A 24,280-nucleotide genomic window follows, 5' to 3' on the forward strand; every position below is an offset into this window, starting at 1 on the left:
CTAATTAGGTTGTAAAGGAAAGAGAGAAAAGTTATCGCTATTTATCTTAGTTGGAAAACTTTTGTGTTGTTAAATTTATGTATTTTTTGTTAATTTATTTAGTGAATGGTCTCTAGATAGATAGGAATTCCGTGGATGAGCATAATCGAGCTTAGTGCTTCAACTTGCTACAATGGCTACAATGTAAGTTTCCATGTTTTACATTTACATGTACATTGACAATTTTGCAGAAAATCCTACATGATAAAATTGTATAAAGAACATTTTATTTGAATGATTAAACATATACGCATGGTCTCATAATGAGAACAATACATATTTACTTAAGTCATGGCAAAAACAGTATCCCTAACCAAAACTAATCTCAAGCAACAATACTCTGACCTTTGCATCCCCCAAATCATATTGACAAACCAAATAAAAAAAAAATCCATGGACTCTCATATTCCACATTAGACAAACTCTGCTTTGTTTATTCGTAGACTGTGTGTGTGCAGGCCCGGGTCACCCTATAGCCCTATAGGACGGTAAATGATTATTCTGCTTGGTAATTCATTCATAAGAATTACGAGCCATCTGGGTGGGCCTTTAAACCAAAATGGTCTTTTGGAAGTGGCTCACATAAAAGAGAAATTTAGGTTTGGTCTCATTTTCATTCGTGTCAGGTATTATTGGATTATTATATTCAATTGCAAGAGTTGGTTAATAAAAAAAATGGTGAAGAGGAAAAGAGAGAAGAAGGAGCTTACACAAGCTGATATTCTCAAATATAGTCGTTCTATTGTGGACTTGACTTTCAAGGATGAAGAGACCGAGGGGATAAAGAGTACGTGAGATTCATTTGTGTTAGTTCAATATCTTTTTTTTTATTAATTTTTGATTGATTGTATGTATGCATGCATGCATGCATGTAGCCAGGAGAATGACGAGAGAAATACAGAAGAAGAAGAACAAGGGGACACTGGTGCCTGAGAAGCACTTCTTACTTTTGGGTACAGATGATGAATATACCGAGGACGAAGAATATGCAAGAGCATTTAATCATTACCATGAACGATTCGTAGAAGCTCGCAAGCGAAAAGCTGTGATGACAAATGTAAGTTTTTTTTTTAACCAGCCATGAGACCATTGTTTATTTAAGGCCTAATTTGGATGGTATTTAAATCTGCATGCAGCAACAAATGAAAACACTACTTGGGTTTGGGTATTCCTTCACCCCATCAGAGGGAATGTTGGTCGATTACTATCTGAGGAATAAGGTGTTGGATGAACCGATGGATTACTGCGTCATTGAGGAGGTCGACAATGTCTACAACATACATCCTCAAGATCTCGCAGGTTTTTTTATATAAGCTTTCTTGTTTTTGTAGTGATCATATTTACATAAATTTTGGAGACATAAATTTCCTATCTTTGGGGAAGTTGTAGGTGTAGTTCGTTCGGAATAAAGGTCTTAAAACTTGTGAAATGAGTTTATGTCCACTCATCAATGTCATAATGAAAACAAGCTACCCTTTGTTTTCACGGCTCACCGAGCCAAACGAGAAACTGTGCACAATAATCAGACTACATATATGGTGATATTTGATTGATAGGCACTAAATTGTAAGTTTCTTAGTTAATTATGGGTACCATCTTTCTTAAAATGATGTGTGTTTATAATATGGAATGTCACATGATATATACTGAACTTTATCAAGTTCGTCTTTAAGTTAAGCCTTTAAGGACTTACCTTATGAACAAGGAGCAACATTCACTAAAAATATTATCGAACTAGGCCAGGTAATACACTCTACTAAGTTGTTTTTATTGTTAAATATCAAAATAAGACAAAAGTAGGAATAGCCATCAATCTACTGCTCTGAATCTTTGGGAACTTTACCAATATGATCCTAGCCTCCTAGCCGAGTAACTATGATTCTTTCAACCTTAAGCTATATATTCATGACGACAGAAACTCACAGAGTTATGCATAAAGGTATAGACAAAGTTCAAGAGTTTACCTGGGGTACGTGCCCCAGGTCATGCCAATGTGGCTCCGCCACTGCACATGACAGTATAACACTAATGTTTTTCTTCTTTTTCCACTAGGAGTTTCCCAAGCTTGGTATTTCTTTACCCGTTCCCCTTTTGAACTCCAATCATCCAAAGTTTTAGCACGGTGGATTTGTAGTAGTGAGAAGGAAGACATTTATTTAAAGGATGTCAAAGTTGGTGTGAAACAAAGATTTGAGTTTTGCGAAGGTTGTAGAAACAGATATAGCATCACGGAATACCAACTTTGTTCTCCACCAGAGAATCCCAAGGTAATAAAGTATTTTACTTTTCAGTTTTGTGTATGTACAATAGGACTTGGCTCACATAATTTTCAATTGTACAGAATGGTCACTGGTTCGTTTGTCAGCTGAAAATGATTGGGAATTCTGTGGATGAGCTGATGAGCATACTCGAGCTTAGGGCTGGACATGCAATGTAAGTTTCTATGTTATACTTATATACATTGCCACCCTTGGTGAGAATCTTACCTGAAAAAAAATTGAACAAAGGAATATATGCTTTAAATGATTTTATATTCCCATCTTGTCTCTGTATTTTAAGATAACGAGGCATATTTACTATGCCAGGATTAAGAATATACCTACCCTGAACTTATCTCAACCAACAATACCCTGACCCTAGTATTCCATATCATATTGACTCCACTGGTTTATCACAAACCATACCAAAAACCCAGGAGTACACTCGATTAAGCCGCGGTCGTTATCCAGTCGGGGAATTTACAGGCGTTGCTAAAATTTTAGTGGATCATGCTGAGTGTTTAGGATCATATATGATGAGTGGTTGTGAACTTGGAACGAGATTCACTAACCTGAGCTGGTCTTATTCAAGGAGAGGTTATTTTAAATTTTTAAGTTTATAGTGAGTCGTATTTCAGAGGGATTAATTGCCATGCCATTATCGTATTCTATTATGTGGACCGCACTGACATTAGTTGCAGAAGTTATGAGTTTCAGGGCATAGCCATAAACTGTATCACATCCCTCACTATGAACAAAAATAACTATTTCTGCCACTGTTGTTGTCATTATCATTGTTTTCTTTTACCGTATTTTCCTTTCTGTAAATAATTATAAAGAAGATGAACGACATTTTCTCTTTGGCTTCTAGGTATAAATTGTCAGTTGACAAATGTATCATTTTATTTTTCTACGTAATTTATTTTCTACTTGTCTAGAAGCTTGTTATTTTTTTAAAAACTTTTGCAGGTTGCCCAGGCGTCGAAGATGTACTGTTAGCCTGCTAAACCTCTTTATTTGTGCTAATAGAGGGTGAAGCGTGACAAACTTCAATGTGATCTAACACGCTGAAATGTTTGGCCCAAAAAATGTCATGTTCTAATAAAATTTTGGTTTTTTTGGTATCCAACCTTACTGATATAAAACAGGGGAAGGGTCGTTTAACTCGTGCCATAAATTTGATAACCTTCCCCTCATTATCTTTTGTAGTGGTGTTCAAACTTATGACAGGTAACCAGATTTCGAAGATTATACAGTAAAACTTGGCAATGGAAACTTTACAACATATTATACTGTACAATTTAATATGTTCGCCGGCACCTATGTGTAAAGATATGTTGTTTGATAGCTTACTTGATCTGTACGAGGTCCCTCAAAAAATTGGTGTCGAAATATATACAGATAAACTTGCAATGGAAGACATATAAGCACGATTCCCAGCTCGTTGTAAACATTAAACTTTCAATGCCTCACATTCTTACCCACATTATTACCCTTAAAATGTTCAAAACTCACTACCAGATTTTTACAGCAGACTATGGTGCATTATCATCATTCCTTCCTTTCTAATTCAGATGATAACCGAGTACGAGTTTCCCTATACGAGCATGGGATTTAATAAATTGTTATAACTCCCACTTTGAATTACTTGATACTAGTTATGAGGCAGATAATCTACTCTTTTAAAGTAGTAGGCATTCTAAAGATGCAAAGATGGATTGCGTGAGACAATTTTTGGGACGGTAGTATCTCTACTAGCATCAATCAAACAGGGCCTTTAAATCTTTTGGGACAACGAGTAACTCTAAACTTTTCTTCGTCACGATTGAATGAGACAATTTTTTGACCACCATTCTACCAATAAAATGTTCCATTCATACTTGTTCTAATGTTCCTGCAGAATTATTCTCTCTTTGGCTCGATGTCCCAAAAGTATAGTCTAACTAATAACAGGGATAGTGAAAAGACAATAGCAACATTTCATACTTTTCTGTCCAAAGATCGAATGGAACCGGAATTTGAAATTGAATGTATCTGAGAAGGCATAGGAAGGAGCTTTGATGAAGTTAACACTGGTTAGCCTTATTATTTTTTTAGCGTACAAACATGAAAATGTTTATCTGAGGCATGCCACAAAGGCACAAACACCAAACTTAGTAGTTACACTTGACGAGTATCTCTAAAATTGTAGGCCCAAGTCCAGTTGTAGCAATTTCATAACCCGGATAAAGCCCAAAAGCAAAGCCAAAGCCCATTTCCTAATATAACTCTTAATCCTAATCATCTATATATCTATTCCAACGATTGAGATTAGACCCTAATCTTAGCCCTGATCATCTACTAATATAAATAGAACCCACTTACTGTTTAAAATGTTGTTTACTTCTCTTCCCTGATGAGTCCGGTGTTTTTTTTATCCCTTCACCTTCTAAGCCTATACTCTATAACTTTTTCATATTTCAGTTGAGAAACGGTGGTAATGGGAATGATTTAGTTGAGATGATATATCATCATGTGTCGCGGGTACAACCGTACAAATACTCAAATAGTATTCACAATTCGTAATGATATGCATTCCATCTATGCCTACATATTTTCATGTCAAATGTTTACGTTGATCAGCATTTGTTTCTGTGCCCACTGGTTCTTCTGCCCCTAGTTCCTATTTTATGGAAGCGGACTGGGATCAACCTTGAATAGTTTGGTTTATTGTGTTTTGGTGCCTTTTTTCTTTGTAGTGTTTTCATGGTCATGGTAGTTCGTGGTTGTGGGTGCAGTTTCGTGTTCACGTGGTGATTCGTGGTCGTAGGCAGGCCCGGCCCTGAGCAGGTGTCATGTGGGCGACCGCACAGGCCCGAATAAGCAAGGCCCCAAAAAATATATTTAGGTGAAAATGTCTATTTGGCAAATCAAAATCCCAAACGAACTAAAAGCCCAAAAAACCGGAAATTTCACAATAAACAATTAAAATATCCTCTCATATTCTCTTTCCTCATTAATTATTTTTGTAAAAAAAATAAATAAATAAGAAATATAATAAATGAGGAGATTTTCTCGACTAGATATCTCTTTCTCCCTAATTAATAACGTTTTCTTTTGGAAAATCACTCCAACTAATTGTTGCTTGAGTCACCCCTCAAATACAAAAGAAAGAGTAAAAAAAAAAAAAACCCCTTAATTTACCTTCTGATCATCTAGTATTCTCTCGTTCTCAAAATTTCTTTCTTTATAATTGTAGATTTGTATTAGTTTTCACTTTGATCAATCTCTATTACTTATTCACCTAACTTTTGATTCTTCTTCAAATAAGCATAGCTTATAGAATTTTGTTGACTGTTCCCGTTATTGTCGCGTCTGCAAAAAGAAGTTTTTCAAAATTAAAATGATTGAAATCATATCTTAGATCGATTATGTCACAAAAAAGACTAAATAAGCTAGCGTTAATATCTATTGAAAATGAATTTTTAGATAAAATTAACTTTCAAAGCTTCATTGATGATTTTGCAGCTAAAAATGAGAGAAGAGCAATATTTCGATGATCCATTTTGTATTGATGGAAGACTGGAAGAGGGCCACATTTTGTTGTTTGCACAGGGCCATTGAAAACTCAGGGACGGCCCTGGTCGTAGGTATTTGGTCGTGTTCTCATACAATTCATGTTCCTGTTCTCGTGAGGATTCTGGTTACACCTTTTCCAGTTTGTATGCAAACTCGTGATTGTACTTACTCCTACTATGAGTAGGGGGGGGGGGGGGTATTAGGATATGTTAGGGTAGTTATGTCTTTCTACCATATAGGGCTTGCCTGGCCTAGATGTATATATATATAGCTAAGGATACTCACTTTTGTGTGACCAACTTTTGTAATATTTTTTTGTACTATTTAGTAAGATAACCTTGTCAACCATCCATTCCTTAAATTCTTTGCCTACATTTCAAAATCTATTTTCTATTACAAATAATACAGGTATAATTTTATAATTGGATGCGCATCGACTAAATATTGAGCATATTAACTCAAATAGTTATTTTTTTGTTTTTTGTTTTTTGACAATTACCAAGTTCATAGTAAATATTAGGTGATACGTACACCTACAAACTTTACCAAAACATAATCCTATCCTACATTTTACCAAAACAAATACCAATAAAAACAACTATAACAAATTATTTATCCTCTATAATAAAATATCACAATAACTAGTAGTAAGAAAATAAGAACGTACCATGTGGGGGTGGTTTCCAGGCAAGACAGGATAGAGAACTTGCCCCCTTTCGAGAGTGAATACCTCCATTTCTCAAATTACAGGACACCTAGTGTAATCGGTGCAATACTCGTAAAGCCTAAACATTTGAGAAGAACCAAGCTGGATAGCTTCACCATCAATTGTACCAAGAATTAGTTTACAAGAACCTGTTGGGACCCAGACTGCATAATGTTCCTCACTAAAATTATCTAAATTAACATTGGGGAAAAATCGATTGTGAAAACGAAAATGAAAAAAAAAATAGCAATGGATTAAGTCGCATTCTATCAGCTCCTCGATAACCTGCTCGTTCTATGTGCATAAAAAAAACAAATATCATAACCAACACAAACATAACTACATTTGCATAAAAGAAACAAAAACCATTAAATTAAAGCACTTACGAAACAGCAAACGTAGGGGATAATCCAAAATATTGCATGGCCTCACTCTAATAGCAACACTAAGGAAACGATGAACATAACAATTTAACATAGCAATTATTGCAAAATCACTCGCTGGATAAGACGTATATTCGGTTCCAATGTACTCAATGAGAGGCAAAACGTCAGCTGGCAACGAATCCATACAATTGTTGTAGGTCACTACAGGGACGGAGCCAAGATTCTAAGCCAGGAGATGCGAGATTATGTGTACACCCCACTCCACCCCCAAAAAACAAAAGTACGCAATTTTTATTTTATTTTATTTTATTTTTTCATAAGGTCTAAACAATAAAGATCAACAAAATTAAGCATTTATTTCAATTCACAAAACTAGAGTGCGTTGACTACTAAGAATTTAATATGGACTGATGGAGTTAACTAATTAAGCACTTAAACCATTAATTGATACTACTATATATATATATACTTAACTATTAATTCAACACTAATTTTTTGTGGATATGATATACTTAACATTAAGATCATCTCCACAAAATTTCAACTCATTTGGAAACCTCTAACATTGACAAAAAATGATTACAAAACTTGATATTTCTGGACCATTATATATATTTTTAAATGATAACAACAATTTTTATCTATGTTAAAGGTTTCCAAATGTATTGAAATTTTGTAGAGATAATCTTTATGATGAGTGCTTCATAACCACAAAATATTAGGGTTGAATTCATTTTTTAGGTGAAATTTTACTTACGTACTTAATTTTTAAATTAACTTAAGTAGCTACTTTTTAGATAAGGACTATATATATATATATATAGTCTATAACAATTTAACAAATTGTTAACTTATTATAATGTTATAAGACTATATAATCCTACTATCATATAGAAAAAACTATAAAAGATTAACATTGAAAGTAAAAAATTATCGTTTTTTTTTTCAAGTGAAAATTTTATTGATAATGATAACGAGTTTTACAAATAATTAGAACAAGCGAGCAACAAATAACGCCACAAGTCCTTTCTGAATTTGTTTTTTGTTTTTTGTTTTGGGTTGAGGTCTGACGCTTGTTTAAGAATTGAGAGTGAAAAAAAGTAGGGAGAGCTTACAGGTTTGTTATACGTGATTAGAATTATACAAACTGACCGGTTGGGCTTTAGGCCTTTGGCTATTTGTTTTAGACTCATTAACCCATCAAACATTTAAAGACACATTTGTCACTCTTTAATGGTTTTGGATTCAAAATAAATGATAAATGATAATTTTGTAAGGGCAAAAAGAAAAAGAAAAATAAAAATTGGTTTATTAGAATATTTTTTATTAGTTTTTTTTTCATACTTGTTGATTATATTCTCGAAAAATTTGAAAATTAGTTATGTGGTAGTAGAGCTTTTCTAATATTAGGAGGTGCGACCGCCCCCACACGCATCCCCCTATATCCATCTATGTGGATCACTGCTATTGTTCAGCAAAGGTGATACTTTTGAAGCTTGTATTAAAACTTTAAAAGACAAGTCGACAGAAAATGAAAAACACTCTACTATATATAAGTTAGGTTACTTACATGTCGTTATAAGAACGGGCCCAAAACCCATCTCTTCCAGGCCCATTACCAGTAAAAAGAGTTGTTCATCTAACATAAATAAAACAGTAATCAAAATAAGTGATTTCTGATACATTGAGAGGGGAATGCCAAACTGTGAATTACACATCTAAAAATTTAACAGGATTGGGATACAGATTATCGATAATTTGGTGTATAAGTAAGGAAATATTCACAATACACGTATTGAATAGAGAAGACTATGAAAGAGCATGTAATTCGACAAAAACAACAACATGATCTTGCAACATGCTTGTCCAAAAGTTGTTGCATTACCTACAACTGTGAAGTCAAAGCTGCAACTTCATTATCTGATGCTGAAGTAGTAGGCTGAGACTTGAGAGCGAGACAACAATTGAAGTGTCGGATTCGAAATGGGTGGATTACGTTGGTGTTGAGAGATCTGGACACCCCTTCCAAGTTTAGGACAATTAATGGCCCAATGCCCCGGTTCATGACAATATTGACACTCATCACTAGGCTGAGGTCCACGAGGCTTCCAATGGCGAGAATTACTAAATTGACGATGAGGAGTTGCAAAAACTGTCGGAGTCAGCGGAGTAGACAACCGACCAGGTTGAGTTTTCAGTCTTTCCTCCTCAGCTAGTAATTCACTTATAATAGTGTCAAGATCATGTAAAGGACTCCCAAGACTCCTATGTAAAATAGAGCCCCTAATCGATTCGAATTCATCTCGAAGAGCAAGAAAAAACTGGAAGAGTTTCTGCCACTTCCTTTTATCGGCACAAGGCTTGAAAGCTAACAACTCATGCGAGTCTATCATGTCGAGTTGATCCCAAATTGCTGTCATTTTGTGATAGAACTGCTGAATACTTCGGTCTTCCTGACGTGTCGCCCTGATGTCAATCTCTAGTTTAAACTCTTTAGCATAACTTGACTTATTGAAAATCGTGTGCAAATGATCCCAACATTCCTTAGCAGCGTCAAACTTAGACAACTATATTTGAATGGTCTTGTGAACAGAGTTGTTAATCCACGTAATAATCTGAGCACTGTTCCTCTCCCACTTAGTCTTATTTTTGACATAATCAGTTTGCTTGTCATCAAGGGGTTCAAGAAATGTGCCAGTGATAATGTCCCACACTAATTCTCTACTTATCAAGAAAAACTTCATCATCTTGGCCCAAACTGGATAGTTTGTGCCATCCAGAATCTGACCAATACCACGTAATGAATCACCATTGTCCGCCATAATGCAAACACGTATGAGAAATATTCAAGGAAGCACCAACAACACCAATCAAATTCCATTCAAATCCAACCAAGGGTTGCTAAAATTCAGTCCTCCAAAGATACTCAATACAACCAACCATATTCTCAAGTACGGTATTTAGCAATTCACAAAATCAATAATCATCAATCCACTACAAACAAAAAGTAACTTAACATAATCAAACCTGAGAATACATATGTCACAATCGAACCAAATCCGTCCACAATGAAGATAAAGATGAAAGCTTTCTTTTAACTATCACTCCATTTGAACAAATTGTACATTGCTTCCAAAGATTTGAGTGAATCAGACCTTCCAAAAAAAAAGAAATAAAACAATACACAAGACACTCAAAAGGACCGAGATTTGTTCAAATCAGAAGCAAAGCCAAGGAAAATATATCACAATACTCCACCAACTAAACATCTTTTATGCTGCCAAAGTCTCACAGACCACTACTCAGAAGATCAACTCGACCCATCAAGAATCAACAAAAACATGGACGAGAAACATGAGGACCCCACGGATCATGCTTTGATACTATGTTATCTTACCGAATAGTACAAAAAAAGATTACAAAAGTTGGTCACACAAAAGTGAGTATCCTTAGCTATATATGCATCTGGGCCATGCAAGCCGTACCTAGTAGAAAGACATAACTACCCTAACATATCCTAATAGACAACATGCCTCTAAAATGCACTCTACGTTCTCAATAGAACTTAGACTATCAGGCATCAGCTGTATTAGTTTGCCTTGGAATATTTTGGCATATATATATTTTATGTCCATACATATCAAACATAATACACAGGAAACCGCATTTGCTGGCTATACATAAGGATGGAAAAAGCCTTTAATTTTCTCATATTGCGTAACAAAATAAAAAGGCTAATGTTACCACGACGATAGGTGGCATCAAAGAGAACCCCACCTTAACCCAACTTTGTAAATATTGAATCAAAAGCACTGACAAATATAGGGATAAGCAAAACTTGCGTGCATTAAATCCCTGTTTTATAGACTGCATAACAAATCATATCCATGCATTCCTTACAATGAAATACACATCAATCTGTTGGGATAATCATTGACCTAACATTCCCTCAAAAGTTGCCAACCAATATGTTTTACATTGCAGTGATATGGGACCATATCACTACAATTGAGCAATATATGTAAAACTTTATTATGAACCCTTGCTTTCAACGTTTTTAATTTGTGAACAAAGACAAACTTTAGTGACTTGTGAGCCTTGAGCAGAAAATTTTACCTAAAGCAGCACAGTTTCAAATACACACTGACCTCAATTCCTCGACTACTTGTATTTTCAAAAATATGGCCTCTGGCACTTTGAGTACCTTGCTCTTTGAAAGGTGAACTCTATCAAATTGCAAACAACCTCATTATGTTACTAACTCAAATATTTTGACAAACACTGTTGGATCTTATTAGGTTGTTTTTAATTCATTAACTTGAATCCATACCCATATCAAGTAATTAGCTTTAAAATGAACAATCTGAGATCTAACCCAAACCCACTTCATCCCACCTTAAAAAGTTATAGGATGTCATGCCAAATCTAAGTACTACAAACAATATGATTAAATGAAGCACAATGAAAAACATGCCTTAACTTCCTTAGCCCTTTGTGCGTGAAGCAACTCTCGTAACCTTTCCTGATGCAATTCCACTACTGTCTGTTTTTCCATGACGACTATACATTCAAAACCAAAGCTATAAAAAGAGTAAACACATATGTAAACAATTGATAGTCGAATACAACCTACTCCATTAATTTAATGAAACGCTAGAAAAGTATTGATGGCACCATTTAGAAAAGAACAATATCTATATACAATGTAATCTACTACTATATGAAAGGCCTTTAATTCAGTTTGGGTTTAGCCCTTTGCCTTTCATGCCTTTCATTTCTAAGGGATAACCAAGTAACCCTCTAGAGATAGAATGAGAAATGTGAAACATAGATTTTATAAAGTAAAGTTCCAATAAAAAATATCGTAGTTAGGGTTTAACAGATAAATAGTTCCAATGATTTGATTATTTCAAAGTAGAGAGAAAGTGAGTCGATGAAGAGATAACTAAAACCGTTCCCAAGATTTATATAGGGGAGAAGAAGTTGATACTGGTTGTTAAAAAGAACACACTTGCTGAAATGTGTTGGTTTTTTAAAAAATGGGTGCTATGAAAACCAATATCATATAACAACGGACAATTATCACAATAGAATACTATCATGAATATTCATGCCTACGCCATCACAATCCATAAAATTGATGTTGAGCATTGTAGTTTCAAATGACAATGTCAAACTAAACAAACTTACCATTTGGGCTGGCGCCGTCAATCCGAAATTTTAATCAAAGAAGATGGCAACTATTTGCAAATAGTTGCCATCTTCTTTGATTAAAATTTCGATTGACGGCACCCAGCTTGCTTTACTCCCTATATTAGAAAAACAAAAATCCAAACTCGAAAAAAATTCCAAAGACATGAGACTAGAAAGAAGATATTTATTTAGAGAACAAAGGATCTTCAAGTTGAATACAAATGTTCATTCAGATATGTTATAGTGGAAATCACAACATTGTATATACTCATATTGCTAGATCAATTAAGGTGGTTTAATTCATTCCATACTGAATAATAGTCTAATAATGTTCAGGTCAAGTATAAACCTTGATCTAAAATTGAAACTTAACACGATCTCACATTAAAGTACAAAATGGACCTTCAAAAATCAAGGAAAAACTAAAAACTAAGTAGTAAGCACTCTTTATATATATATATATATATATATATATATATATATATATATAAAGAGTATATATATATATATATATATATATATATATATATATATATATATATATATATATATATATATATTTTAAGTGTATTAGTCTAAAATTATGTATGTGTAACTTTTTTTTGTTCTTTTTTAAAAATGTTTTGTAGGCTTCTCCATTGAACTGTTGTGAAATTAATGAGAAGGTGAAGAGGGGAGGACTTTTGTATTCGCTAATTATTTTGAAATCATGTTATTGTGGGAGTCTTTGTACTTTTGGATGGTAGAATTTGAAGTTTAGGCTTGTGGAATTTTGAATTTGGCATTATGTTTGGAGAATTAGTACTGTGAGATTTTAATGTTCTGTATCTACTTTTGGAAAACTATGGTGATAATGTCATAAATATTGGGCGTATCATAGAGAGTGTTTAACAATAATGAAGCTCTTATGTGTTTTGATATGGTGTAGCAAACTAATTGTAGGCTTTAGTTGTCCTGCTTGTTGAAAGTGATAACAAAATGCGTATCTCTGTTCAAAACTAATGTCTTTGTTGGGAAAAAAAAGGAAGAAAACTTGAATGTGGGATCATGGTGGAAAATATGAATAGAGTGAGGGACACTAGTCAGGTTTAGGGCTTGTACAGTTTTTTTGAATGTTTGGCACACACACTATATCATACTTGTTCGTAATTAGTAATAGAGTTTAGAAAAAACTGAAGTCTATATGAGTGCTCCAAAAAATAGATTGGTGAGGGTATAGCTATAATATATATCTAAGGATTTGGATTTGGATTTTTTTTTTTCGTAATTAGTATTAGAGTTTACAACAAATTGGAGACTCTGTGAAGCCTTGAAAAATAGAGTGAAGAGGGTATAGCTATAACTACACTCTCTGTAGCATTAGTCTTTGAAGTTGCAATACTAATTATTGTGAAGTTATAATGAAAAGAGTCCTGCTTGTTAAACTGGATAACAAAATGCATATCACTATTCAAAGGTAATATGTTTTTTTGGGAACAGAAGGAAGAATACTAGAGTGTGCATGGGATGAGTAGTATGAGCAGAATCCTAGTTGACTGCAAGAGATAATATGTTGGAGTGTGTTATTTGGAGTGTGTTATTTCCCCACTATGGACAATCTAGTGAAGGGAATTAGTTTAGTTTATCTTGGTTTTAGCCTTCTGCAGTCAATTTTTTCTGTATAAAACTTATTTAAGGTATTTGATAGTTGAACACTACTAGTCTCCTTCTTCAATATGCCAACTAGAAGAGGAGGTTGAGGTGGATGAATGTTTGTATTTATGTTTCTGCTGTTCTTGCTATGTAGGAACAATATGAAGAAATCCATTAATCATTGAAATCGAAAATTGTGTCACACGTATGGAAGTTGTGTCACCGGATGTGTAGCTTGTTGCTATTTTTTTGACGCGGTGTCAATTAAACCATTGATCAAAAAGTATAGATATGCAGGTTGGTAATGTAAATCATTACACTTCTCAATAACCTTCTTCTTCGATATATGCGGTTTTTGTTCACTGTAATTTTGGCCACATGAACACTTTCTTTGGTATTTGGACAAATCGCCTATAAAGTTATTAGTATATATCCCACTATCGGTTTTATTCTCATTTCCTCTTTTACATAGTTCAGTTCTTGTGTTGGATGATAAACTCGTTATATTACTACTCTCAATTACATTTATATTTCTCACCAACGAAAAAATGAAAATTAGATGATTGAATCCAAATAAAACTAAAATAGTTGCAGTCACAGCATCCAAATGAGATCACAAAGAACGTTCACGAAGTCTTCTAGCTTGTCGCAAGCACTTATGTATCGAACTTTTCTCACTTGAGATATTTGATGAAGCAAATAAGTGTGCTTCAAACTAATTTCCATTAGAACTGGTGAGATTTTCATAGCCTCCAGTGATGAATGCCAAACTAATATGTGTTAAACATGCTTCAATCTGAATATATTTTGCCTTCACAAATAAAATCTAGTCTCGAGAGCATAGTATATACAGAGAATTTTGAGGTTTCCCGTGGTTTTTAAATGAATGAAAGTTTATAGTCCAAAGCTTTGTAGAGACTAGAGAGTAGGGGTGTGTTTGTTAAATTTTAACTTATGGAAAGGAAATGAAAGGAAATGGGTGGTCCAGTATGGAATGGAATGGAAAGGAAATAATTTTAAATGGTATGTGTTTGGTAAACTGGGGAAAAGAAAGTAAAAACTGGGAAAAGGAATAATCATGTTTGTTTGCAAAAGCTATGGAAATGAATAATTGTATTGTTGGGTCATGGGTGTATTAGTAGTAAGTCCCTATATATCTATTTCCTTTTCTTTCCTTTCCACAAAATTTTCAGGAGTTAGTTAAGGACACAAAACCTTTTCCATTTGTTTCCATATGGAAAAGCTCATTTCCTTTCCATGGGTAAACAAACGCCTTAAAACTATGGAAAAAAGTGGGCCACTCTTATTTTCCTTTTCCTTTCCTTTCCTTTTTCCATTGTGTTTCCATCATAACAAACACACCTAGGATATATATACAACGGACTGGAATTGATTTCTTTCCTCAAATTATCTATTTATGCTTGAAATAACGGACTGAATGAATTCACCGAATCAAGACTGGACATGGAAAAATAGCATCACACCCAGTTTCAAGAAATTGGGCAAAAGTATTTTAGAAGCGATAGAAGATTCATTTGAGTATATGACTGACATTCCCTAAGAACTCATTGACATGCTACCAAATTAACGAGTCTGCCTAATCAAGGCTTTTGCATAATGGCATTGCGGGACAAAGGGTACGAAGATTGCAAAATGAGGCGATTCAAAGATTGACAAAGAAGAATCTCTACACTATATGATAGCGGGATCTTTAGGAGACACACTTCTCAACCGAACATAACATAGTATTTCTAATTTTCTATTTTAAGATTTTAGAACCATCTCCCTTAATTATTCTAATCAGACCTTATTTTTTAAAACAATTTACAAAAAACTCTCTCACTTGAAATTAGAATTAGATTCATATTATTTAAATTAATTTAGAAAACCTACTTTACATCACTGAAATTATATTCAATCTCTCTTAATTTTTTTATATTATTTTTTAGATTAGAACTAGAATTCAAAAAATTATATGTTAGGCCCATAGGTTTAATGAATTGAAAATAGGTTTAAAGAGCACGTTTGCATACTGGTACAACTCAAGTTTAAGATCAAAATGCGGTTTATTACTATTATATCCCCATATTATAAATAACTTAATTAAAATGTTATGGGCATAATCGTAAGTATACTAGTCGTTTGTTTCCCACGACTCTCACGTAGTTATCTTCTTCTTTCTCCCTTGGGTTATCGAAAAAAAAAATCTTCTTCTTTCTCCCTGGTTCATCTTTCAACCATTGCTGTACGTTATCTCTCCTTCCCACTTGGTCCTGTTTTTGGTGTGGCTTCTTTCAAAATGGTGAAGAGGAGAAGAGTGAAGAAGAAGAAGGAGCTAACAGAGGCCGAAATAGAAGCATTGTATTATATTAATTATGATTTCTTGGACGATATCAGCGAGGAAGAAGAGATAAGGAGTATGTGATTTAATATTGTGGTTATTTTGTTAATTTTAGATTGATTGACTGTATGTATGTATGTATATAGTTCGAGATGCACAGAAGAAGAAGAAGTACTTACTTAAGGGTACTACTGATGAATATACCGATGATGAAGTATATGCTCAAATGTGTACTGAGAGCTACGATCGAGTCCAAGAAACTCGCAAGTTCAAATCTGCACAGACAAGGGTAAGAAGATTTCATGGTGCTCAATTAGATTTCAGAGTTAAATCATTGAAGATTTTGCATTTATTATGTTTAAAACTCTGTTTTGGATGGTGCATGCAGGAAGAAATGAAAAAGTTACTTGGGCTGGGATATTCATTTTGCCCATCAGAGGGAATGTTGGTTGACTACTATTTGAAGAAGAAGATTATGGATGAACTGATTGATTATTGCCTTATCGAGGAGGTCGACAATGTCTACGCCATACATCCTCAGGATCTTGCAGGTTTCTTTTTTCTTATAAACACTTCTGTTTTTGTAGCGATCCTATATTTATCCCAAGTTAAATAGTTCTATTTTTTCTTACAAACACATTTTTATTTAATTTTTTTTTTGCATAAGGAATGTCCCAAGTTCAATATTTCTTTACCAGTCACCCTTTTGAACTTCAATCCACCGATGTTAAGGGACGTTGGATTGCTGGTGTCAAGGAAGACATTGTATTTAAGGATGTCAAAGTTGGTTTCAAGCAGACAGTGGACTATTGTGAAGGGAATCATAAAATTGGATATAACATCACGGAATACCAACTCTGTTCTCTTCCAGAGAATCCCAAGGTAATACATTCTTTTACTTTCCAGTTTTGTTAGTGTAGAGAAGGACTTAGTTCACTTAATTTTGAATTGTGTGTAGAATGGTCTCTGGTTTATTTGTAAGCTGAACATGGATGGGATTTCTGTGGATGAGCTTAATTAAGTGAACTTCGTGCTGCAACTTGCCCGTTTCATACACAATGTAAGTTTCTATGTTATACATATGCATAGACTACTTTAATTTAGAAAACCTACTTTACATCACTGAATTTATATTCAATCCCTCTTAATTTTTTTATATTATTTTTTAGATTAGAACTAGAATTCAAAAAATTATACTATCCTAGAGATGTTAGGCCTATAGGTTTAAAGAATTGAAAATAGGTTTAAAGACTTGAAAAAACCATGCGTAGGACGGTTTGCATACTGGTACAACTCAAGTTTAAGATCAAAAACCATGAGTGTTTAAGTCGCTTTGGCATATCGTCTAGGCTCGAATTACCCGTTGTGCATCACGTCTAGATGTCATATTATCGCCTATGATGAATCCTCTACCCTAGTTTTGGATACACTATAAATTTGATTAAATCCTCTAGTTTTGAATATTAAAAAGTTTTTATAGTAATTCCTGGTGCAATTTGCAAACGCTAATTAGCCCGAATATTAGGGCAAATGTTACCTGTATATTTCATAATGTAGGGGAAGCAATTGATGAACTAAAAGTCTTTAGCTGTAGAGATTTTTAGATGGTTAGCCTGGGATGCCCAAAATCGTCTCTCTTTGATTGCTCGGCTGTGACAGTGTGACCTATGTTTCTGTTGTTTAGAAGCTGAGATCTTAATTTTCCCACTGGTTCTTGCATCTATCTTGCAACTTTACTTACAATAAAACGTGAATTTTGCTATAAATTTAAATTAGATCAACCACATTTAAGTCATTTATCCTTTGGCTTCTAGGTATGAGATGTCATCTGACAAACATAACTTTATTTAATATATCTTTTTAACTTTTGCAGGCTACAATTTGGCCAGGCGTCGAGAGATACTGCTGGGAAGCATGTTTGTTCCTTCCATGTAGTTTTTATTTTTGTTTCTGAATGAGTACGATTAGTATGCAATAATATGCATACATTTCTTGTATTTTGACAATTGTTGTTAGACAGTAACTGTAGTCCTGGACCTCCTTATTCCTGCTAGTAGAGATTGAAGTGTGACGAACTTCACTGTGATGTAACGTGCTGAAATCTTAGCTATATCGAAAGATATCGTGCAATGAATAATGACCATAGATGGACAGACACTTGAATCTACGAACGGACCTGACATGGAGTAGTCTGCCAAGCATGTTGCGTAATAGGTCACAGGGGATGTGTTACTTAAAATTCTTTGCATGCATCAGCTTCTCACAATCTTCTTCTCTGTCCATCTTAAATTTTCTGTTCTTGATAAGTTCTTTGTCCATCTTCATTGTAGTGCTTGGAGGCCGTAATCACAGTTCTTGTAGATGTTGCCAACCATTCACTCCTAATCAAACTTAAAAAACCAAGTGAACTGTTCCTTCCTATCTTCATTTTAAAATGAAAGTGCCGAATCTTATATGCCAGTGGCCAGTGCCAAATCTGTTCCTTCATATTTCTGCGCATTATGAGTGCGGTACTCAAAATCCCAATAAGACTGAACCACAAGGCCACAAACCTATTATGACAGAACACTCTTTGGGGTTTGGACGCATCGCTAGCGGAGTTAAGTAACTAAAGTACATACGACAATCTTATTCTGCAGTAAAACCTTTGGGTGATGATATCAGAGGTTTGTTGCTCGAACCCCGCCATCATCAAAGAGGTTATTCATCTCATTTAAAACAGATTTACCAATCAAAAAAATAATAATAATAAATTTGTCGTTTGTGTTTATCCTAGTCTATGCTAAGGTCACACGTGTCACAAGATTTGCGGTACATCTATAATACAAAACAGCTCAGTTTTTAAGCAAAGTTATAAGGGCTTAAGTGGTGGTCCTGATTTTCTCGGGATCTATGCTAATACTTGAAAATTCCTATTTACCTAATACTAAAGAGTGCTTAAAGAGTCCTATTTACCTAATATTCTAAAATAGACAAAAACCTCCAAAACCTATTTACCTAATATTAAAGTGTCTGCTTGAAGAGTCCTATTTACCTAATATTCTAAAATAGATAAAAACATCCAAATTATATTAAACCTCCAAAACCCGACTAAAAACCTCCAAAACCCCTTTTTTCATGCAAACTCCTATTTTTTTCAGGCAAACAGGTGTAGTTATTTCACATATTAAATTATATAATTGTTTCATTGTTTAAATACCTCTATAGCTTCTCCTACCGTTTGAGAAATGTGTATAAATTGAATATGGATTACACAATAAATGAACAGTTAAAGTTGTCTATGTACACTCCGTTTCTGGATAAACAAATTGTTCTCAATATATATACTCGGCTAAGATGATTTTCTAAGGCATATTCAGTTAAGGGTATCACAATGACACTACAAAGTTCAATTTAAATGTCAAAGAAAAAAAAATGATAATTCTACTGTAACAATTAAATTTACGTGTATTCATTTAATTATGACTCAAGTGGCGTAGCCACGGGTTAAATTCTAGTCTATAATACAAAACAGCTCAATTTTTAAGCAGAATTATGAGGGCTTAAGTGGTGGTACTGATTTTCTCGGGATATGTACTAATGCTTGAAGAGTCCTATTTACCTAATACTAAAGAGTATGCTTGAAGAGTCTTATTTACCTAATACTCTAAAATAGACAAAAACCTCCAAACCCTATTTACCTAATACTAAACTGGTCAGTCCTATTTACTTAATACTCTAAAATAAGCAAAAACCTCCAAAACATACTAAACCTTTAAAACCCCAACTAAAAACCTCCAAAACCTCTTTTTTTCACACAAACTCCCATTTTCTTCACACAAACAGGTGTAGTTATTTTACATATTAAATTATATAATTGTTTCATTGTTTAAATACTCCTATAGCTTCTCCTACCATTTGAGAAACGTGTATAAATTGAATATGGATTACACAAATAATGAACAGTTAAAATTGTCTATGTACACTCCGTCTTCTGGATGAACAACTGTTCTCAATACATATACTCGGCTATCGGCTAATATGATTTTCCAAGACATATTCAGTTAAGGGTATTACAATGACACTAACAAGTTCAATTTAAATGTCAAAGAAAAAAATATAGTAATTCTACTATAAAAGTTAAATTTACGTATATTCATTTAATTATGACTTGAGTGGCATAGCCACCGATTAAATTCTAGTATTATTACAAGTATTAATTTGTTTATTGGGTTTAATGATTTGTTTCTTGGGTTTAAGGTTGGGATAATTGGGTCATTTTACTCCTTCGCGGCAAATCTAACGGTCCAGAATGCATCATAGAATTTTGAAAACCAACAAAAAAAATGTCTCTATCCAAACCAACGTCTCTTCAACCTTGGGGGGGTTTTACAAGGGTTTATATATTTATAATACTCTTTACACATCTCTCTCTTTCTGTAAACAATAATCACATAGAAGAAATGGGTTCTCTGGAAAATGAAAATGGAAGAGTAGTAGTAGTAGAAGAAGAAGAGCCAATACTAATGGAGAATAGTCAGAGGTTTTGTATGTTTCCCGTTAGATATAAACAACTTTGGGAGATGTATAAGAAGGCCCAAGCTAGTTTCTGGACTGGTATGCTTTGGCTCTCTCTGTTTTTATTTTCAATTGATTAAATTTCTTTCATTTATGTGTGAAATGGGAATTCTTCAAATTTGCTCAGTTCGTTTTGTGCAAATGAATATAGTGTGTAGAATATTTGGTGTTCAAGTGTAAAACTATATTGGTTTGATGCTTATATGGGGAGAAAATGTCTATGGCTTGAAAGAAGAAGAATGGGTGTATGGAAATAGTTTATGAGTAATTTTATTAGTCAATGTAAAGCCCTTAATCGGCTTGTGGGGCTTACACCTAAACGGATAAACCCCGTATTGGCAGGAGCCTCAAGCACTGGGATTTTGGTAGTGAATTTTTTGAATTGGTTGGTGAAATAGAAGCTATGGTTTTATCCATATTTGAAAGCAATAGAGGGAGAAGAAAAGAAAAGCGGATTTTCTATCATTTGCATATGGATATGTATGTATGAGCTTGCAGCCCTCGACACTTCTCAGTTTATTCATCAAACAGTTCTAACTGGAGTTTTTGTTATAGAAAGATGTGTTAATTATGCTAATTTTATGGATATCCTTCTCTTAATGGATTTCTATTGATGGATTTTTGTTTTACTGCATACAGCTGAAGAGGTTGATCTTTCACAAGACGTCCAGCAGTGGGAAAAGCTCACTGATTCTGAGAAGCACTTCATAAGCCACGTGCTAGCATTTTTTGCGGCATCTGATGGCATTGTTTTGGAGAACTTGGCAGCAAGATTCTTAAAAGATGTTCAAGTTCCAGAGGTTATTTTCTGTACCTTGCTCGTTTGCTCACATTCTGAAGCTACTAGTACGTACTCAAGATTTAAAGCTTATGGTTAAATTTTAGCTTGGATAGTGCCATAGTGGTGATTAGCCTTCATGCTCGAGTTTGTGGACTGTAGAGCACCAAGCCACCAACACAGTCTCCCATCATGTGTGACTCTTAATTGGTAGAACGTATTAGCTAATAGGATGCTCTTTTTCTTAAAAACATGCTGCATTGATGTGTAAAAGGATAATTTTCTTATATTTTTTCTTTGTCACAAGTAACTTTGAAACATGTGTTATCTGTAGGCTCATTTTTATGGGTTCCAAATTGCCATGGAAAATATTCATTCTGGTAGAACTCTGACTTTAGTTTTAGTTTTTCATTTATTTATTTTTTTAATAATGAGAATTCTCAAGCAGCCTGAGTGTTAGTTTTGGTCTTTTTTTTCCAGAGATGTACAGCTTACTTTTAGAAACATACATCAAGGACTCAAAGGAGAAAGACAGCTTATTCAATGCTGTTGAGAATATTCCTTGTGTTGCCAGGAAAGCTAAGTGGGCATTGGATTGGATACAAAGGTATGACACATTCTATCTTCAGTTCTTCACGCACATCTATTTTTCCTGTTAATTTGGTTAGTTTTCTGACCTCGACTCAAATCAAGTTTACATATGTAGAGGCATCTTGGCCAGTTTAATCCTCATGGTTTTTTTACTTGGAAGGAAAAAAAAACACCATGTAGGTTTGATGTATCTCTGCTTCTTCTAGTTTTTTATGTTTAATGAGCCTCATCTCTAGACCTAGCGTACTTTATATTTTTCTTGAGGTCTTCCCGTACATTGCATCACAATAACGGATAGAGACTCATTGCTACCTCCTTTTGTTTTATTTATATTTAATTCTCTTTCTATTTAGTCTGACTTAAAATACTTAGAAGTAGCGGTTGTTCCTAATTCTTGCCATTGAGTTGGTTTAAGTGCTGCTGCTTAGAAGAGAAAAATCTTAATATATAGTGACACGGTTACTCTGACGAGGGGAAAGTTACAGGAAACTGGTTAAAGGTTGAGTCTTTTATGTTACAATTTTCGAGGAAGGGCTTTTTATCTATGCTGTTACAAATCTTGTTTAGTAATCCTGTCTGACTCCAGATTTTGTGATAGTTCAGTTCTTCTTGAAGTACCTGTCTATTTCTGTGGTTAGTTTAGTCAGATTATTGCATTATATAGAACATATGTTAACGAGATACTTACAAGGGATTTTCTGACTCTACCATTTTGGATGTACAGTACATGCTATTTATGATCTCTATTGTTGTGCTGGTGGATGCGTGGAATTACATGCTTTATAATGATTTCTGATTGCACTTAATGCCAATGTGCAGCTCCAGGACATTTGCAGAGAGAATTGTTGCCTTCTCATGTGTTGAAGGAATATTCTTCTCCGGAAGGTAGTTTTATTTTTGACAATAGGTCAATGGCCCTTTTATTGCTTATCTAGGTAATGACGATGTTTTCTTTTTCTTTACTGGTATATTGAGTATTGACATAGTTCCCTGTTTATATTCAGTTTCTGTGCTATTTTCTGGCTGAAAAAGAGGGGACTAATGCCGGGTCTTACATTTTCAAATGAACTTATATCGAGATGAGGGACTCCATTCGCGATTTCGCTTTGTCTTCTATACAGGTTGGTTTTTTTCACCCTTTTTGTGTTGCTCGGTTTGAACCTGTGCTGAAGACAGCTTGTCCCAACTCATAAGATAATTTTATTGGTGCCAGCTTATTAAGGAGACAATTAAACTGGCAAAGGGTACATCATATTGTGCATGAAGCTGTGGAAATCGAGACCGAATTTGTCTGTGATGCCCTCCCCTGTGCACTGATTGGAATGAACTCAGCTCTCATGAGTCAATACATAAAGTTTGTCGCAGATCGCCTTCTGGTAACTAAGTTTTTTATTGATTGAGCTTTTGTTAGGAGAATTTATTCGAAGCACTTATGGGTTGCATATGTTATTGCAGGTTTCTTTGGGGTGCCAGAGGAAGTATAATGTGGAAAATCCTTTTGATTGGATGGAGTTTATATCTTTGCAGTGAGTATTAAATTATTTGTCTACTAAATATTCTGGTTTTAGTTCTTGTGTACTTAACCATAATACAGTAAGTGTGTATGAATATATCTTTTGGTAAAAATCTTTCCTCTAGTTTACAAATTCATTTGTATGGGGAGGAGGAATAGAGCCACATTTTTATGCGCACATTATAGCCACATTTTCGGCATACAAATGAATTAAGGCCTGGTATTTTGTGGAGATGATCTCCCCACCATGAAGATCATTCTCACAAAAAATTATAATATTTGGATATGTCTAACCATGTAAAAATTAGTTGTTCCTCGCCACCTCATAGCATAGACTGTTAGGCTTAACATGTTTCTTGGACTGAACAGGGGAAAAACCAACTTCTTTGAGAGAAGGGTTGGTGATTACCAGAAGGCTTCTGTTATGTCTAGCCTACAAAACGGAGGAGGAAATTTCGTCTTCAATCTGGATGAAGATTTCTAGTCAATGATTGGGAATATTTCCCAAGTATATATAAATGCTGAACCACGCATCAAAGTTTTGTAACTCATCGCCAATTCATTAGTTTTTATTTTCTATGAACAGAACAATTCAAAATTCTGGGCGAGCTCAACTTTTGTAATTGGTTACCTATATATATTTACAGTCTGATAATTAAGTTTCTAGTCTAGTGTGGTAAGCTATCACTTGTGTGCCCATTTTACCCGTGTCTTTTCACCTATTTCAT

The 24,280-nt window shown here is 34.3% G+C and overlaps 2 protein-coding genes and 1 pseudogene across 3 annotated transcripts in view; all 3 read left to right on the top strand.

Annotated features, from left to right (window-relative positions):
• LOC147499389 (uncharacterized) overlaps positions 1–18,237 on the top strand; it is a 93,433-nt gene extending 75,196 nt beyond the window's left edge. Inside the window, exons 5-8 of the mRNA XM_086561209.1 lie at positions 16,502–16,664; positions 16,781–16,995; positions 17,072–17,173; positions 17,987–18,237. Of these exons, the coding sequence (XP_086417335.1) occupies positions 16,502–16,664; positions 16,781–16,995; positions 17,072–17,134 (441 nt within the window). The 3' untranslated portion in view covers positions 17,135–17,173; positions 17,987–18,237. The remainder of the gene's footprint in view (positions 1–16,501; positions 16,665–16,780; positions 16,996–17,071; positions 17,174–17,986) is intronic.
• On the top strand, positions 658–3,426 carry LOC147499400 (NAC domain-containing protein 102-like). Its single transcript, XM_086561207.1, has 6 exons — positions 658–826; positions 915–1,096; positions 1,176–1,338; positions 2,092–2,306; positions 2,381–2,472; positions 3,267–3,426. Exons 1-6 carry the CDS (start codon positions 715–717, stop codon positions 3,331–3,333), a joined length of 831 nt encoding a protein of 276 aa, XP_086417333.1. The 5' UTR covers positions 658–714; the 3' UTR covers positions 3,334–3,426.
• Positions 18,238–20,384: 2,147 nt separating the features above from the next.
• Positions 20,385–24,236, top strand: LOC147499401 (ribonucleoside-diphosphate reductase small chain A-like; annotated as a pseudogene). Its single transcript, XR_015195856.1, has 9 exons — positions 20,385–20,709; positions 21,310–21,470; positions 21,783–21,828; positions 21,929–22,055; positions 22,859–22,924; positions 23,044–23,160; positions 23,253–23,415; positions 23,495–23,565; positions 23,922–24,236. The product of XR_015195856.1 is annotated as a ribonucleoside-diphosphate reductase small chain A-like (transcript).
• Positions 24,237–24,280: the final 44 nt, after the last annotated feature.

The sequence above is a fragment of the Coptis chinensis genome, chromosome 5 (genome assembly GCF_015680905.1).
Source record: "Coptis chinensis isolate HL-2020 chromosome 5, ASM1568090v1, whole genome shotgun sequence".
NCBI lineage: Eukaryota > Viridiplantae > Streptophyta > Magnoliopsida > Ranunculales > Ranunculaceae > Coptis > Coptis chinensis.